The following is a 19,275-nucleotide window of genomic DNA, read 5'->3' as shown; positions in this document are numbered from 1 at the left end:
AGGGGTCCTTCTCATTACCAAGGTGGCCTTTGCGTAGCAGCCTACCTGTAAAGACTGACAGTTGTGTTTTCAGGGACCTGACAAAATTCTGCTGAAACCCTGATGTTTACCATTTATTCACGCTCATGTCTATACAATATAACTGTAAAGGAAACGTGACATTATTCATGTACTTGTATACATTTAATCAGAAGGTAACTGAACAGAAGAGGCCCCACGGGACAAGCAACGGTACACAAAAAAAGTGGGAACAGAGGAAGGCTTGACAAACCCCAGGAACAAAACAATTAAAATTTATTACTTAAAATGTATATAAAAACAGTGCAAAATAAACATTCAAAAAAAAAAAGGAGATATGTGCACATTAGAATAGAAGTCCAATAATGTGCATTAGAGTAAATCTACTGAAAGTCCAATAGTTTACATTATAACTGATGTCAAAGCTCAAGACTCGACACAGTCCATGTTTCGGCATATGACGTGCCTGCTTCAGGACTCTTGTGGTAAAATGTCATAAAAAGACTGCTTTAAAAAAAGGAGGTCTTTAGAAAGATCTTGCATCTATAAATGGAATGCTGTCCTCCCACACTTTGTAAATTAAATGGACGTACTCTGGGTGTACTGACAGAAGCAGGCTATATTTACAAGTTCTTCATGCAAAGTAAATGATACCCTCTGTCTTTCCTTCACTTTTAACAATTTTCTATCTTCCTACTTCACCCCTGCCTGTAGCTTTCGCCCACTGCTGTGCCAGGTATTTTAGGACCTTCACCAGCCACACTCCGGTGTTTTGTTTGGCTCCAGTTGAGATCCAGTTCCCCTTTCTCGGCCATGGCCAAACAAAACACCAGAGTGTACAGCGAGACAACAACTGGAGGTCATCAGCCTCATTATGGATGACAGCATCAACATAGGCAGCAAAATTGGGGGGGGGGGGGGGGGGGGGGAATCACTGTTACCCAAGACTACTCAACCACCAAACCACCAATGCCGACCTTGGGAGTGGGTCAGATTGGGGCTAAAGCTCAAGAGGCGGGGACTGGGAGCACTGACTGTTTGGGGGAGTGAGGGGGAAGTACATAAGTGTTGCCATACTTATGTACACGACAGAGCAAAGGTCCATCAAGCCCAGCATCCTGTTTCCAGCAGTGGCCAATCCAGATCACCTGGCAAGATCCCAAAAAAGTACAAAACATTTAATGCTGCTTATCCCAGAAATAAGCAGTGGATTTTCCCTATGTCCAATTTAATAATGGTCTACGGACTTTTCCTTTAGGAAGCCGTCCAAACTTTTTTTAAACTCTGATAAGCTAACCGCCTTTACCACATTTTCTGGCTATGAATTCCAGAGTTGAACTACACGTTGAGTGAAGAAAAATATTTTCTCTGATTCATTTTAAATTTACTACTTTGTAGCTTCATCGCATGCCCCCTAGTCCTAGTATTTTTGGAAAAGGGAGATCTGAGTTCAGGGAGGGAATTGGAAGCGCCTGGGGGCTGCGCCTCTGCAACATTTCTCTTGCCAACAGCTGTGACTGCCAACAGCGTAACTGCATTAACCACCTCCTCTTGAGGTAGCCGTAAGTTCAGCTGTATTACTGGCAGTCATGACAGCTAATGCTCTGTACGAAACCATGTGCTAGCTGTCGCAGCCAAGCATTCCTCTGTTCACCCATCTCATGTCCATCTTCTGTCCACTCTCGTGTCAAGCAATTAACGTGAGATTTCTACCGCATTCTGCTAGTCAGAGAGTAGTGCAGGCCTCTGCTACTGTCTACCTGCAGTAAAGCCAACATTAACTGCTTAACACAGCTTACTAAAAGGGCCCCTATATTATACCTGAATGATATCTTCAGTATTGAGAAGATATAATTATTTGATTATTCAATATATTTTCTTTATTGCATTCCTGTACACACATTCAACATGGTTTATAAACAAACACTCCGTACCTCTCAGATACACCCCTGATGTTTTAGATATTAGAAAGGAGCTACCGTTTTCTTTTTGCAGTCCTTGGATTCTTTAATATTTGGGATCCTACTACTGAACCCCTGCCACTGGAAAAGTGTGAATATTTCCTTGATGAAATTACAGAAATTGAAGCTAATGAAATGCAGTTGCTACAGAATTAAATGGACTTTAGTATGTGGCTGAATTATCATTGATTTTTGGTTTTCCACTTCTTACCTTGCCCTTCAGGAGTTTCGCCGAAAGGGTTCACTTCAATCTGAGTAGCATCCACTTTCAGAAATAGGCTGTAGAGCTTCTTAATCTGATCAGCTGCCTAAATGTCATCAAATTAAAGGTAGTTACATTACTGGAGTGCCAAATAAGTAGCCAACACTAATGAATCCCTGCTGTTAAGATCGTCAGTAAATGATAAGATGTGCTAAAGACACAATAACAAAAAATATTTCAACAATATTTCTTAGTACAGTTCTTCAAAGACGCTTTTCCCCAGGTATAACATAAACAGAAAAATCCCCAGGTACAACACAGACAGGAAAATAACTTGAGTGGTCCTAGTGGGGGCAGGAGCAAAGCCCCCTCACTCCTGTCCCTTGTGGCTGACCTCTGTAAAAGGCTGCTACTAGGACAGGATCAAGGGGGGAACGCTCCTGTCCCCAACGTACCCACTGGATCACCAGGGAGGTCAGGTAGGTCCGAGGGGGGGGGGGGAGTATGAGGGGGGGCTATGCACATTGGGAGAACCTGGGAGGGGAGACTGGAGGAAAATTCTACTTTTCTATTTTTTATTTTAATGTAGGTCCCAACCGATATTCAGCCAGGGTCCACATAACTTTCTTATAAGGGTCCTGGCTGAATATCAGCACAGCCCCACCAGATTTAACCCCCAATATTCCAGTGACGGTGTTTAAAAAAAACAAAAACGATGACTACCATCGGCTGAATATCAACCAAAATGTGTGTGAATACATATGCGTGCGCACACACATACACACATATATATATATATGAAGATTTACATTCAATCATATACATGAGCTCTGTTAAAGGAATATATTTGGATTTGCTCTAGTATTTCTTCCCTCTGAATTAATCAATAAGTACTCTTGAAAGGATTTTACACATCCAAGAATTCTCAGGCCATTGATCCGTACACCAGTATCTTACCCCCTTAAAATGCAGAATCTGGAGCCATAGCCAAAGTTTTAAAATTTCATCCACAAATCTGGCCACCCGTATATTCAGTGTTACTGAGTTTTGATATGGTCTAGATCTGTAGTAACAAATGTACTTCTTGTATCTAATGCATCAGATTATTTTAAAGCATTCATTATTACCTGGTTAGAGATGATGGGTTTCTCTTGTTTTCAAGAATACAAAACATATATACATTTAACTTTCAAGGTCATATACCAACAGTTAGCACATGTAGGCCCTGCGGTAATTAACATGTTAATGGGGTCAATGCATGTAGGTAGTAAATTATACCCTTTGTAAAATCAGAACAGTATAGCAATAAGTTAATTCCCCATCCCTTGGGAAATGTGTAGTCTGGGAGTGATCAAATCTTCTAAACTTCTCATTGGACAGTCAATAAATGTAAAACGTTATCCCCTGGATTCTATATATGGTACTCAAATTTGGACGCTGAAACTTGTGCGCAGATCAAAGATAAGGGTGCAACTTAATTAAATAGCAAGCCATTAATTAGCAATCAATTGATGTTGATCAGCTAATCGGCATCAATTAGATTTTGAATGTGTATCTTCTAGCATGCCATTCTATAGCCCGGTGCACCTAAATCCCTTAGCTCGCTTCTCAAAAGGGGGCATGGGCCAGGGGCATTCCACAAATTTGTGTGTGGAGTTATGTAGAATACTGCCATTCTCACACCCGTATGCCAAGAGTTGGATGCTGGTTTTTATACCAGGTTCCAGCTGCCGTAAATACTGGCACTCAAATTTGGGCGCAGGAATGCTATTCTATAAATGCGCTAAACTTGGAGCGCTCTTTGTAGAGCAGCAGCACTCCATGCCGATTTTTTTTACGTGAATACTTTTATAACCTTCGCATTCATGAAAATTACATTAGAAAAAGGCACATGTTTGCCCTTCGCATAAAACCTATGTATAAGCTTATGCTGCAAAGAAACAGAAGAAACCAGTCTTCGCAAAAAAACAACGAGCAAAACAGCAAAAATGACCAAAAAAAGGAAGTAAAAAATAAAAATATAAAAAAAATAAACAATAAATACAACAAAAAAATGTTTTAAATATATAATAAAGACGACACTTCTGATTAAAAACTTCAAGATATTTTTTGGCAATTAAAAATGATACCAAAATAGGTAGAAAAGGACTCGACACAGCTGTGTTTCGGCCGTACAGGCCTGCGTCAGGAGTCTCCTCACCCTATAGAGTCTCGTTCTTTATTTATACATCGGATGATTTTTGTATTGGTATGTAGTAAATGTTATGAATGAACTGTTTTTAAACCGTCTGTGTGAACAACTCTCCAGTTGTATTTCCTAAGATCTTGTGCTGCTAAAATTAACTCGAATCAGTATAGACTGGAGTTGCTCTGATAAGCGTCTCGCATCTATGAAAAGCTTATGCCCACCAGTCCACACCGCAGTAGACCAGTGGGCTAATGCTAATGTGACTTCCACATGAGTACATGCTAAAGGGGTCCTTTTACTAAGGTACACTGAAAAATAGCCTGTGGTAGTGTAGACGCATGTTTTGGGTGAGCACAGAATCATTTTTCAATGCACCTGCAAAAAAAGGCCTTTATAAAAAATATTTGCCGAAAATGGACGTGCAGAAAAATGAAAATTGCCGCGCGCCCATTTTGGGTCTGAGACCTTACCGCCAGCCACTGATCTAGCGGTAAAGTCTCAAGCAGTAACTGGACAGTAATGACCTATGCACACCAAATGCCACTTGGAACGCGCGTAGCTGATGCGCGCCAGAAAATAAAAACTATTTTTCGGGCACATGTAGCAGATGTGCGCCAAAAATGAAATTACCGCAAGGGCCATGCGGTAACTCCATTTTGGTGCGCACTGGGCGCGCATAGACGCTTACGTAGCATAGTAAAAGGGCCCCTAAGTTAAAGTTGCAATGGTGGTCATAAATGTCAGGATTAACGACGTCTGTTATCTGCCTAAAATGGAAAATAAATATTATGTACAGCATGTATTTTTGTTTTAAGTGTCAACATTAAATGAAAATCAAAACTCAAATACATTGGGTTGTTACTGTGTGTTCGGAGTACAGAATCTGTCTGAATAGTAATAGCTTCAAAGCAGATGGGGAGACGAAGCAAAGAAACCACGACCCTGCCAAATTGCAGTCTAAGCACTCTGCAGCACATTCATGTACAAATGTTGCTAGTTTCAGCGGTAAAGCCAAAGACGGTGGCCAGGGCTGGTAATGACAAATCCAGAATGTGATGATATCACATAACGATAATCAATGCCCCATGATACCACCAGGAGAGGGAAATGCCAACATTGCTCTCTACGCCCTTCACTTTCCATAAAACCCTAGGCACAAAGTAATTTATGAGTTAGCAAGTGCGTACTGTTAAATTAAAGGAAATAATTTTCAACTAACTAGATTTCCTAGGCTTATACTAAAACTGATGGCACAGAAATGAATGCCACTAATACCAGGATTAAAGTGAGACACGACTAAGAAGATTTGGGCCATAACTATCTTGAAATAACCATGCCTTCAAAGCTTTACGAAATGCAGGGTTACTAAGAACACTATGAAATTCAGTGGAACCTGCATAGCAAAAAGCTCTACTTCTACTGGCTGTTTGCATGAATGCAAAGGAAGGAAGCTACAGTCACCAAGTTAGGCGGCATGTGCGCACGTGAATTCCATTATTCTACTCATTTACGTGTGCGAGTGAACAGATGTGCGCCAAGTGACAATAAGCTGGCTACGCGTTATTCTGTAAGCACGAACGTCTTTTCGATAGCTCGTACGTTGCACGTGGGCGTTCACACTGGTAGAGTGTGGGGAGGGCGTGCACTACATGAACGACTTACAAAACACTGCAAGTTACGCGTCTATCTCCTGAATTTAGGTGGGAGCATTTACACCAGCTCCATTGCTGGTAAAAGGGCTTGCGTCTAAAAATGTGCGCATGTATAATAACATAACTGGGTATATTCTACAAAGGAAAGAAGGCAGCCACTTTATTTCATAGAACAGACTCCAAGTAGGCGCTCTTCTCTAGGCACATAAATAAGGCATCCTTTTCAAATAAAGCTACCCTCATGGAGGGCAGCTTTATGGATTCCCTAGATCAGGAGGCCAAGAAAACAGCTATTTAAGCCTACTTTATAAAGGATATTTATTTTTTTAAATGCTTCCAATAAATATCATAAATACTTCCATATCATTAAAAAAGAAATTCTTTAATCAATGGAGAGAAGTCTCTTTCGAGTTCTGGGATAATCATATATGAGGCAAAAAGGCTACCTCCCAATAATTTTGGAAGGCAACAGAGGAAGTCTTTGTATATCGAGATGTTGCCTTTTCCCTCATGTACGAATACCCCAGAACTCGAAAAAGACTTTGATTAAAGAATTTTTTAAAAAATGACATGGAAATATTTGCAATATTTACTGGAAATGGTTTTTTAAGAATATTTATTTATTTTTAGTACACTTATACCCCGACATTTTATTGTTTACAGTATCGCTTTCTTTTGACGTTTGGTGTGCATTTTATAAAAGGCACATTGATGCCTATCTTTATTTATAAAATACCAGCACATGAGCAGTCGCAATCATGGCTAAATGTAACCATATACATTTACACCAGCTTGGCTAAGAGCTTGGGCGGAGTCATGAAATGTGTGTAGGTGAGTCTTTTGTAATCTGTGTATATACTTCATGTTTTTTTAGATTGTGAGCTTTAGAAATGTTAAGTAGTAGTAGTAGTCTATCGAGCAGGGACTGTCTCTCTCTGTGTCAGGTGTTCAGCGCTGCGTGCGTCTGGTAGCGCTATACAAATGTTAATAATAATAATGACTCCCCTCTCAAACTTACCCCCAAACCCGCCTACACCCAGATAGCATACAAATACCTACAGTGGTGGAAATAAGTATTTGATCCCTTGCTGATTTTGTAAGTTTGCCCACTGACAAAGACATGAGCAGCCCATAATTGAAGGGTAGGTTATTGGTAACAGTGAGAGATAGCACATCACAAATTAAATCCGGAAAATCACATTGTGGAAAGTATATGAATTTATTTGCATTCTGCAGAGGGAAATAAGTATTTGATCCCCCACCAACCAGTAAGAGATCTGGCCCCTACAGACCAGGTAGATGCTCCAAATCAACTCGTTACCTGCATGACAGACAGCTGTCGGCAATGGTCACCTGTATGAAAGACACCTGTCCACAGACTCAGTGAATCAGTCAGACTCTAACCTCTACAAAATGGCCAAGAGCAAGGAGCTGTCTAAGGATGTCAGGGACAAGATCATACACCTGCACAAGGCTGGAATGGGCTACAAAACCATCAGTAAGACGCTGGGCGAGAAGGAGACAACTGTTGGTGCCATAGTAAGAAAATGGAAGAAGTACAAAATGACTGTCAATCGACAAAGATCTGGGGCTCCACGCAAAATCTCACCTCGTGGGGTATCCTTGATCATGAGGAAGGTTAGAAATCAGCCTACAACTACAAGGGGGGAACTTGTCAATGATCTCAAGGCAGCTGGGACCACTGTCACCACGAAAACCATTGCAATCCTGCAGTGCCCACAAGGTCCCCCTGCTCCGGAAGGCACATGTGACGGCCCGTCTGAAGTTTGCCAGTGAACACCTGGATGATGCCGAGAGTGATTGGGAGAAGGTGCTGTGGTCAGATGAGACAAAAATTGAGCTCTTTGGCATGAACTCAACTCGCCGTGTTTGGAGGAAGAGAAATGCTGCCTATGACCCAAAGAACACCGTCCCCACTGTCAAGCATGGAGGTGGAAATGTTATGTTTTGGGGGTGTTTCTCTGCTAAGGGCACAGGACTACTTCACCGCATCAATGGGAGAATGGATGGGGCCATGTACCGTACAATTCTGAGTGACAACCTCCTTCCCTCCGCCAGGGCCTTAAAAATGGGTCGTGGCTGGGTCTTCCAGCACGACAATGACCCAAAACATACAGCCAAGGCAACAAAGGAGTGGCTCAGGAAGAAGCACATTAGGGTCATGGAGTGGCCTAGCCAGTCACCAGACCTTAATCCCATTGAAAACTTATGGAGGGAGCTGAAGCTGCGAGTTGCCAAGCGACAGCCCAGAACTCTTAATGATTTAGAGATGATCTGCAAAGAGGAGTGGACCAAAATTCCTCCTGACATGTGTGCAAACCTCATCATCAACTACAGAAGACGTCTGACCGCTGTGCTTGCCAACAAGGGTTTTGCCACCAAGTATTAGGTCTTGTTTGCCAGAGGGATTAAATACTTATTTCCCTCTGCAGAATGCAAATAAATTCATATACTTTCCACAATGTGATTTTCCGGATTTAATTTGTGATGTGCTATCTCTCACTGTTACCAATAACCTACCCTTCAATTATGGGCTGCTCATGTCTTTGTCAGTGGGCAAACTTACAAAATCAGCAAGGGATCAAATACTTATTTCCACCACTGTACCTGTCATAGGGGTCATTTTACTAAGCTGCTCTAACAGATTTAGCGTGCGCTAAATGATAAGACACCCATTATATTCCTATGGGCGTCTCATCATTTCGTGCAAGCTAATTGTTAGTGCTCTTTAGTAAAAAGACTCCACAGTGCGCACTTGTACAAAACACGGCAGCTAGGCTTATCTTCGGAAAAACGTGATTTGAAAGTGCAAAACCCCTCCGCAAAAAACTACACTGGCTCCCAATCAAAGAACGCATTGCTTTCAAAACCTGCACTCTGGTTCACAAAATCATCTACGGTGAAGCCCCGGGATACATGTCAGACTTGACTGACCTACCAACTAGAAACACATCGGAATCAACACGGGCGTACCTAAATCTGCACTACCCAAGCTGCAAAGAACTCAAATACAAATCAACCTACGCGTCCAGTTTTCCTACATTAGAACACAACTGTGGAACGGATTACCAAAAGCCTTGAAAACTACGTACGATTACCTAAACTTCCAGAAAACACTAAAAACTAACCTGTTTAAAAAGGCATACCCTACCGATCCAACATAAATGCCTGATCTTTGCAACACAACAAAACTAAAGTACGTAATGTACATAACATAACTCTTCCGTTGTACGATTCCCTAGTGTGGCTGTGCCACATGAACTTTATCTTACCACAACATCACTTTGTATTTGTTTACAATGGAGTCTGTAACGCCTCTCCGGTACTATGTAAGCCACATTGAGCCTACAAATAGATGGGAAAATGTGGGATACAAATGTAACAAATAAATAATATCAGATGAGGCATCAACAGCCATAGGAACACAAAAAAATCCTTTATAAGGATACCACCTAAATGGAAGTGCATTATGCTTTGATGTCCCCATGCATACTTCCTACCCACCCCCATCCTCCCACCCTGTCAGACTGTCATAGTAATGCTTGAATGTTATCACTTATATACACTGTCAGCTAGCACATTTGCTTATTTCCGATCTGACGAAGGGCAACCTTCGAAAGCTAATCAAGAAATGTATTAAGTTATGTCCAATAAAAAAGGTATCATCTTATTTTCTTTTCCATGTTTTATTTTGTTTGATTTCTATTGATAACCTTAAGAGTGGACTAACACGGCTACCACACTCCTCTACTTAAGATGGAAGATACCGCATACAGCCGCATGAAAAAGCAAATGAACAAACTTTTGGAAAAAGAAACAAAAGTAAACAGTCATCTTTACTTTCTGACAATCTGCAAGAAGAATGACATCATTCCCAAAGGACTGAGGATCAAAACTCCTTTGGCTACTACTTACAATTCTGACTATGCAGAGAAACTCTGCAAACGCACTAGTCAGAAATTAAGAAATGAACTTATACATCAACTCTACAAGAAAAAAAGAATAATACAAACCCAAAGGGATGTAACCATGAGGAACATGGAGGAATTACATCCACACCTTGTGAACCAACTTAAAGAGGACCTACATAACATCCAGGGAGAAAAACAATACATTGCTATCCGCAAAAAGGAAATAAAGCTATATTCTCTTCTTCAAAATCAAAGAGAGAGAAACTGCTTATCCTTGAATCAGTGGCGTAGCCAGACCTGAGATTTTGGGTAGGCCCAGAGCTAATATGGGTGGGCACGCACTGTCTATATAAGTATGAGTAGTGTCTCTTGGGATCCTACAAAATAATGCCTAAGAATTCACTTGATGATGGATTTCTAAGTAGTCTGCCCAACAGCTGCCCTGCATCAGTATAACCACATACATACTTAATGGAAAAATTGATATTTTTAAATATAATTACATTATCCCACAATCTCTCCACTGCAAAATGCTATACACAAACTTGTGCAAAAACACACTCATATCTTTAAAACCATAACAGCACTAATTCCAAGGACAGGATGAGCTACAACATTATGCTTGAAAAGGCAGAACTGTAATTACACTAGGCTCTAAAACACCAATACACTACCTCGTGAAAAAAAGCAAAACAAAGAGGGCTGCGAATACTACATGCTAGCAGAATACTGCACCTTGATCACACTTGAAAAACACATGACACAACAGACATGACACAAGGAACTAAAGATCAAAAACTATGAAGGCAAAATACTGAACTGGAAAGTTAACTCAAGAAGTCAGACTCAGCATGCAGCAATACCAGAAAAATTTAAACTTACATGCAAAATATCACAGATGCACATTTCCAAAGATGACATTCAAATTAATAAATTCTGAATAAAATACTTTTTTCTACCTTTGTTGTCTGATCTATTCGCTTTGGTCCCAGTGTCTTCTGTTTTACGCAGTGTCTTCTTTCCATTTGATATTTTTTCACTCACCATGTCCACCATACTCCTGTGTCCTTATGCGTCCTGTCTACCATCTGTAGCCCTGCCCCTATCCTTCCTCGAGTTTCAGTATCTGCCCTCAACGTGTTCCAACCCAGCCCTTAAACTCAGCAGTTTTCCCTCCATCCATATCCAGCATTTCTCCTCACTCCCCTCCATCCATGTGCATCTACTTCCACTGTCTTCCCTTCCCTCCATCCATGTCCAGCATTTCTCCTCTCTCCCTTCCCCTCCATCCATGTGCATCTCCTTCCTTTGTCTTTCCTTACCGCCATCCTTGTCCAACATTTCTCCTCTCTTCCCTGCCCTCCACTCCATCCATGTCCAGCATTTCTCTTCTCTTCCATCCCCTCTATCCATGTGCACCTCCTTCCTGACTTCTCTCCCCTCCCTCCATCCATTCATCCAGCAACTCTCCATTCTCCCCTGCCCTCTCCTCCAGCCATCCATCTCCAGCAAATTTCCTCTCTCCCCTTTCCGCTCCATCCATTCATGTCCAGCAATTTTCTTCTTTCCCCTGCCCTCTGCTCCATGTCCAGCAACTCTCCATTCTCCCCTGCCCTCTCCTCCAGCCATCCATCTCCAGCAAATTTCCTCTCTCCCCTTTCCGCTCCATCCATTCATGTCCAGCAATTTTCTTCTTTCCCCTGCCCCTCTGCTCCGTCCAGCAACTCTCCATTCTCCACTGCCCTCTCCTCCAGCCATCCATCTCCAGCAAATTTCCTCTCTCCCCTTTCCGCTCCATCCATTCATGTCCAGCAATTTTCTTCTTTCCCCTGCCCCTCTGCTCCATGTCCAGCAACTCTCCATTCTCCCCTGCCCTCTCCTCCAGCCATCCATCTCCAGCAAATTTCCTCTCTCCCCTTTCCGCTCCATCCATTCATGTCCAGCAATTTTCTTCTTTCCCCTGCCCTCCGCTCCATGTCCAGCAACTCTCCATTCTCCCCTGCCCTCTCCTCTAGCCATCCATCTCCAGCAAATTTCCTCTCTCCCCTTTCCGCTCCATCCATTCATGTCCAGCAATTTTCTTCTTTCCCCTGCCCTCCGCTCCATGTCCAGCAACTCTCCATTCTCCCCTGCCCTCTCCTCCAGCCATCCATCTCCAGCAAATTTCCTCTCTCCCCTTTCCGCTCCATCCAATCATGTCCAGCAATTTTCTTCTTTCCCCTGCCCTCCGCTCCATGTCCAGCAACTCTACATTCTCCCCTGCCCTCTCCTCCAGCCATCCAGCTCCAGCAAATTTCCACTCTCCCTTTCCGCTCCATCCATTCATGTCCAGCAATTTTCTATTTTCCCCTGCCCTCTGCTCCGTCCAGCAACTCTCCATTCTCCCCTGCCCTCTCCTCTAGCCATCCATCTCCAGCAAATTTCCTCTCCCCTTTCCCCTCCTTCCATCCCTGTTGTCCAGCAATTCACCTCTCTCCCCTGCCCATCCTGTTTCTGTCCATCCCCTTCCCCCTTCTATCCAGCGTGTCCCCCCTCCCCCTTCACAGCATCTCCAAGCCAACTTCCGTTCCAGTCTACTCCCGAAGTTGCAGCGACGAACGGGCATGCAGTGCTGCGGTAGTAAAAGCAACAAGGAGACTGGTTCGACTCTCCGTCCTTCACTTCCCTCCCTCTGCGTCCCGCCTTCCTCTGACGTCATTTCCTTTCGGGCGGGACGCAGAGGGAGGGACGTGAAGGACGAGAGTCGAACCAGTCTCCTTGTTGCTTTTACTACCGCAGCAGCGCTGCCTGCCCGTTCGTCGTTGCGACTTCAGGTAAAAGTCGCCGTTCCAGTCGTCGTCGCTTGGGCGGGCCTGAGCCAAGATTGGGTGGGCCTGGGCCCACCCAGGCCCACCCGTAGCTACGCCCCTGCCTTGAATAGCTACAGCTCTGCAGAACCAACAGCTCCAGACACTTTGGAGACACTTGGATACACATCTGAGGCATGTGAAAATCAGAGCCCAAACAAACCAGGGAATACTGATCACACCTTTACAGATGCAAACCAAATGGGGATAATAAACCTCTCGAACCATCAATTATCACAACATGAGATCTCTGTGCTTTCCAAAGGGCTCTCATTCTGCCCATAGAATAACCTAGATGAAATCCAGCTATATTCAGACCTAGAAGAATTCTTCAGAAAAATGTGTCTTAAAGCACATTTCCACAATAGAGAGACATCAAATGATCCGAAATACAGTCTTAAACAGAAGAACACTTATTTCACCCCACAGGAGGGACAAAACTACAAACTGGATAACTACATAGAGAGTTTCAGACATAGGGTTAAATCACAACTCTCCAACAAACAAAAAAGAATTCTGTACAATCTTACCCCACCAGAAAGAGCGGCCATAAGAACCCTACAAACTAACGAACGCATTATCATTAAACCCGCAGACAAAGGAGGCACAGTGGTAATTATGGACATACAAAAATACATTGAAGAGGGGCACAGACAGCTCTCAGACAATAAATACTACAGGAAACTAACTGAGGACCCCACACAGGATTACACAAAACAGCTGAAAGACCTTATCAAAACATTTCCTACACAAGCGCAACCTCACCTGAAGAAACTCATACCAAATCAACCTTCTGTGGGCACATTTTACATGCTACCCAAGATCCACAAACTGGGAAACCCTGGCAGACCAATCATATCAGGTATTGGCACACTCACGGAAGAAATATCTGGATTCATAGAGGGAATTCTGAAACCTCTCGTACACAAAACTAACAGCTTCATACAAGACACCACAGACTTTCTGAATAAATTGAAAAATATCAAGCAACTACCACCTAACACCCTTCTGGTCACGATGGATGTAGAATCACTATACAGCAACATTCCACATGCGGATGGCATAGCTGCATGTGGAAGACTCCTAAAAAAATCCACACTGGACCATCAATACTCACCAGAAACTATTACAAAATTAATCAAATTCATCTTAACTCACAACTACTTCCACTTTAACAATGATATCTATCTGCAAATAATGGGCACTGCGATGGGCACCAGGACAGCACCCCAATATGCCAACCTTTTTATGGCTGAGCTGGAAGAGACATTTCTGAATACACACCAGACCAAACCTCTAAAATACTACCGGTACATCGATGACATTTTTATGATTTGGACAAAGGGTGAAGAAACTCTGAAACAATTTTATTCTGCATTCAATACATACCATCCTACAATCAGATTCAAAATTGACTACTCCCCAGAAAAAGTCAATTTTTTGGACACCACGGTCTCAATCAGTGATGGCTGTATACAAACATCTGTATACAAGAAACCCACAGACAGATGTAGCTATCTCCACAACTCCAGCTTCCATCCTTCACATACAAAAAGATCCATCATTTACAGCCAAGCCACAAGATACCACCGTATCTGCTCTGACCCAGGGGACAGAGACAGACAGCTTAAAACCCTGACTGAATCCTTCAAACAGAAGGGCTACAACCCCAAAATAATCTCCAAGAATATTGCCTCCTCCCTCAAAACACCCAGGGAGAATCTGCTACAGTACAAAAAGAAAAAATCCACAGACAGAATCCCGCTTGTAGTGACATACAATCCAGAGCTGGAAAAACTGAGGAAAATCATAAGAGATCTACAACCTATACTCCAGGAGGATGAATTACTGAAAGAGATATTCCCATCCCCACCAGTACTGGCCTTCCGACAGCCACCCAATTTAAAACACAAGCTAATCAGAAGTAAACTTCCTTCACAGACTGAAAAGGAACAGAAGGGCACACTTCCCTGTAATTTATCCAGTTGCAAACTATGCCAAAATATTTCACAGGACCCCAAAGTCATCCACAAAGGAAAGATATTCAACATAAAGGGATCTTTCACTTGCTCATCTTCCAATGTGGTATATATCATTCAGTGTAAAAAATGTAATGAAGGATGCTATATTGGAGAAACAGGCCAGATGCTTAAGACAAGATTCAATTTACATAGACATCATATAAACAATACTGGTGCCAGCAGGGTTCCCACGCCTGTTGGGCAACATTTACAGGACCAGGACACTGCACCAGTAACTTCACAGTGAGAATCCTCAAAGGTAACTTTAAAACCATACAAGAACGTAAGACCTTTGAAGTCAGAATGATTGAATATTTTAACACCCAACAGAAAGGACTTAACAAGGATCTGGGGTTCCTAGCCCATTATAAACCATAAAGCTGTATGTCTCTGTTGATCACCCTCCCCTCACCTATCCACACCCTCCCTGTTAGAATATCAATGATATGCTTTGATGTCCCCATGCATACTTCCTACCCACCCCCATCCTCCCACCCTGTCAGACTGTCATAGTAATGCTTGAATGTTTTCACTTACATACACTGTCAGCTAGCACATTTGCTTATTTCCGATCTGACGAAGAAGGGCAACCTTCGAAAGCTAATCAAGAAATGTATTAAGTTATGTCCAATAAAAAAGGTATCATCTTATTTTCTTTTCCATGTTTTATTTGTTTGATTTCTATTGATAACCGTATGTAATATGTAAACCGCTTTAATTGTGTCACACAAAGGTAGTACATAAAGGGCCCTGTATACAAAAGCACGCTAGCGTTTTTAGTGCATGCTAAAAAATTAGCGTGTGCTAACCATGTAGATGCCCAAAGGAAAATTATGGGCATCTACACGTTTAGTGCGTGCTAAAACCGCTAGCACACATTTGTAAACAGGGCCCCAAGAATCTAACAAAGCAAAAGGCTTTTTTTAAAAATAGGTGCGCTTTTATAAAATTACCTTCAAAATAAACATCCTATGTGCATACCAAAATTCATAATAAAAGAACCGTATACCCTCTCTTCAAACCCCCATTCTAAAACCGTATTATTTTGAAGTACATAGTTAGAAATAAAAGCTACCCAATATATCCTAACAATGTAATGATTGTATATACTAATGATTACTTTTGCTCATAAAACACTAACAGATGTTTATCCGGGTGCACAAGATTAATTTTTAACGGCTTAACCATATGGTTCTGTCCTTCAGAAAGTCACACCTTGGAGATTTAAAACATATGGAATTTATTTACTATGCAGTATAATACCGAGAGCACTGCTGCTTGGAGAGAAACAATCTCAACATGTGGTGGTTCGTTGCTCTACGACTACAGCCCTGGACTGTGTAAGACAAAATCACAGCAATACATCTTTGACCATTTTATTGTACATATTAGGGGTAAGGATTTTTTAGTTCAAGAGTTCCGAACCCATGTGCAATAATCTATCACAACATAAGCCATCTTTGTAACAGTTTCTCTATTAAGCGCCCAGGTGGGAACAGCTAAAATTTTAAATATTAAAACAAGAGTTTATTTTTTACAAGATGTAGAGATTAGTTTTGAAAAATAGTTATGCAGTCAATCATATAAGTGCTTGTAAATAGATAAATTGACAGTACTGGAATCATATTTATTTATGACATTTATATCCCACATTTTCCCGTACAATTTCGAGTTCAATCTGCGAAAAGGCAGACTTTACGGATGATACCAAGATTTGTAAGAGAGTGGACACCCCAGAGGGAGTGGAAAACATGAAAAAGGATCTGCAGAAGCTAGAAGAATGGTCTAATGTGTTTCGCTCCAGCCCTCCAACCTCAAGGACGAATAAATATGTATTGCAGACGCTGAAGGCAAATAAAAGATGTCTGTGATTTTGTATATTACACACAGATACATCCTGTACATGCCCACTACACCTGAATGTAACTCACCTTGAGCTACAACATTGTAGGCACATCTGTGGGCAGAGTGAAGTGAATTTATGAATTGTCTATGTGGCTCCTCCTACCACTCGTGTGGTCAATCTTTTCTCGGGCTAAGGTGAACTTGATTTTTAATATCTTATTACTCTCCTCTTTTAAAACAATTCCTATTTAGTAAAAATTAACATTTCCTACTATTTCAGATTTCAAATGCCAAAATGAATTTGGGGAAAATTAAACTCATATTGATTATGGAGGTCGTCTTAGAGACAGACACAATCCCAGGACAAGAATTATTAACACTATTAACGTATGAAGCTCTATACAGATTAAACTGCAAGGGTACAAAGTCCCTGTTCTCAAGCAATCTAAATTTGAGTGCAAGGAGATTAAGTAGCTCACCCAATATCACATCGTGGTCATGCATTATTCTTTACACCATGAGGACAAAGCTGATCAGATTAGCCCAGAAATACCAGTATCTCCAGGTTTCAAAGCTCTTCACTGACTATTTATATTCTGCCAATGCTGCTACCCTCACATAACCCCTCTCTTAAAGTCACTTTATTGGCTATTTCTTTCCATATCCAGTTCAAGCTCCTCTTACTGACTTACACGTGCATTTATTCTGCAGCTTCTCGGTATCTCTCCTCTCTCTACACCTCTCCCCGGGAAGTCCTCCACTACCGTACATGATTTGTGTACAAAGCTGAGTACGTCTGGTAGTGCTATACAAATAATAATAAGTAGTACTAGTTGTAATAATTTAACTCAGTGATTCCCAAACCTGGTCCTGGAGGCACCCCAGCCAGTCAGGTTTCAGAATATCCACAATGAATATTCATGAGAGGGATTTGCATGCAGTTGGAGGCAATGCATGCAAATCACAGTCATGAATATTCAGTGTAGATGTCCTGAAAACTTGACTGGCTGGGGTGCCTCCAGGACCAGGTTTGGGAATCACTGGATTAACAAATACATCATACCTATCATCCTGCGCCATAAGACTTCCTGAGTGGATGTGTCATACTCAGTCTCTGACCCTATTCACATCCAGGCTAAACACCCACCTTTTTGCAGCTTCTTAACTCTTAATCCCTTATTAACCTGTTCAATACCCATGTTGTTTTAATCATTCCCATAATAAATGAAACCCCCTAATCCCTTATTTATCCTTTTTGTCTGTCTTGAATAAATTGTAAGCTCTGTAGAGCAGGGACTATTATGCATTCGTGTACAGCACAGCTCACAATCAGTAGTGCTTCAGAAGTGATAAGTAGTAGTAAAACAGTGGGTGAACTGGAAAAGTTATCTCCAGGTTTCAAAGCTTTTCACTTTAACTAATGCGCCACATTTTGAATACAATGGTATTCAGTTGCCCAACACTCATATTTACACATTCAATCACGTCTCCAATGCACCAGATCCATCTTCAGCTTTGTATTTAATTACCTGTTGCTGCAGAGGTCCTTTGAATCCTAAATTTTCTGCCATATGAAGAGCCTGGCTGTCCTTTATACCTTCAAAAATATCTATTTCCTCCTAATAATAATAAAAAAAAAGAAAGTTAAATGAACAAAATTAGAATATTCTATTTGAACAGAGAGTTATAACCTCCAAAGGAAAACTAGCAATATAAATTTGCAAATTAGTAATTAAAGTGTGGCGGTTTGCCAAAATTGTCATAGATCTAAACAGCAGCAATTGCCTATAGGGTATGTTATAATTACCACACTACCCCACAAAGGCCTTCAAAACCTAGATAATTCTTCTGGGTGGCAGACTGACAAGACAATCTGACACCATTTTTCACTTTTAATTACTATGCAGATGGCACTGACGATTATTTATTCCGTTAATTCTTTTGACATCCCCTGGAAAGATTCCAAAGAAATAATGCCCGGGCTAAGAACTTAAATGGTACTAGGTGGTCCATAAACCTGGATGCAAAATGTCTTATAATAATTCCTATGATTTGGCCATGAATGCTGGTGGATAAGAAATTCTATGTTCTATTTGTGATACATAAATCGTAAAAGGCAAAAGCAGTAGCATGCACTTTATTTTAGTTTGAATTCACACCCTAAAAGTTATATATATATATATATATATATATATATATACATACATACATACATCTACATACATTTGCAGCTTATTCTTTAACAAAATTAATATCAGAGACTCTTCTCAAGCTTCAAGCTTAAAAATACAAAGTATGTCATAACAGTACATTAACAAGAAGTTTATGAATATTTGATGAACAGCACAGTGACATTTTAATGGCGGCAAGAAATCTAGCTCTGTTGAAAAACAGCCAGTAAAATTAAAATGTTGCAATCTGAACTATCTACCTTGAAAATAAGTTCTGGGTTGGTTGCAGCCACTTCTTCAATGTCAACACCTCCCTGTGGACTGCCAACTAAAACGGGCCCATTGCAGGCTCTGTCCATCAAGATAGCAAGGTAGGTTTCCCTGGCAATATCCAGTGCTTCTGCAACCATCACCTGAAACAAGCAGCATTTAAGATTAA

General features: G+C 41.4%; 1 protein-coding gene across 1 annotated transcript in view; it reads right to left on the bottom strand.

The window, feature by feature from the left end:
- The window catches only part of SUCLG2 (succinate-CoA ligase GDP-forming beta subunit), a 274,022-nt gene that overhangs the window by 128,022 nt on the left and 126,725 nt on the right, over positions 1-19,275 (bottom strand). Inside the window, exons 5-7 of the mRNA XM_030206066.1 lie at positions 19,097-19,249; positions 18,195-18,284; positions 2,191-2,287 (exon numbers count right to left, since the gene is read on the bottom strand). Coding sequence (XP_030061926.1) covers positions 2,191-2,287; positions 18,195-18,284; positions 19,097-19,249 — 340 coding nt within the window. The remainder of the gene's footprint in view (positions 1-2,190; positions 2,288-18,194; positions 18,285-19,096; positions 19,250-19,275) is intronic.

This window comes from Microcaecilia unicolor, chromosome 6 (genome assembly GCF_901765095.1).
Source record: "Microcaecilia unicolor chromosome 6, aMicUni1.1, whole genome shotgun sequence".
Classification (NCBI taxonomy): domain Eukaryota; kingdom Metazoa; phylum Chordata; class Amphibia; order Gymnophiona; family Siphonopidae; genus Microcaecilia; species Microcaecilia unicolor.
Note: the sequence above shows the minus strand (reverse complement) of the source record. Positions and strands in the feature narration are given on the sequence as shown.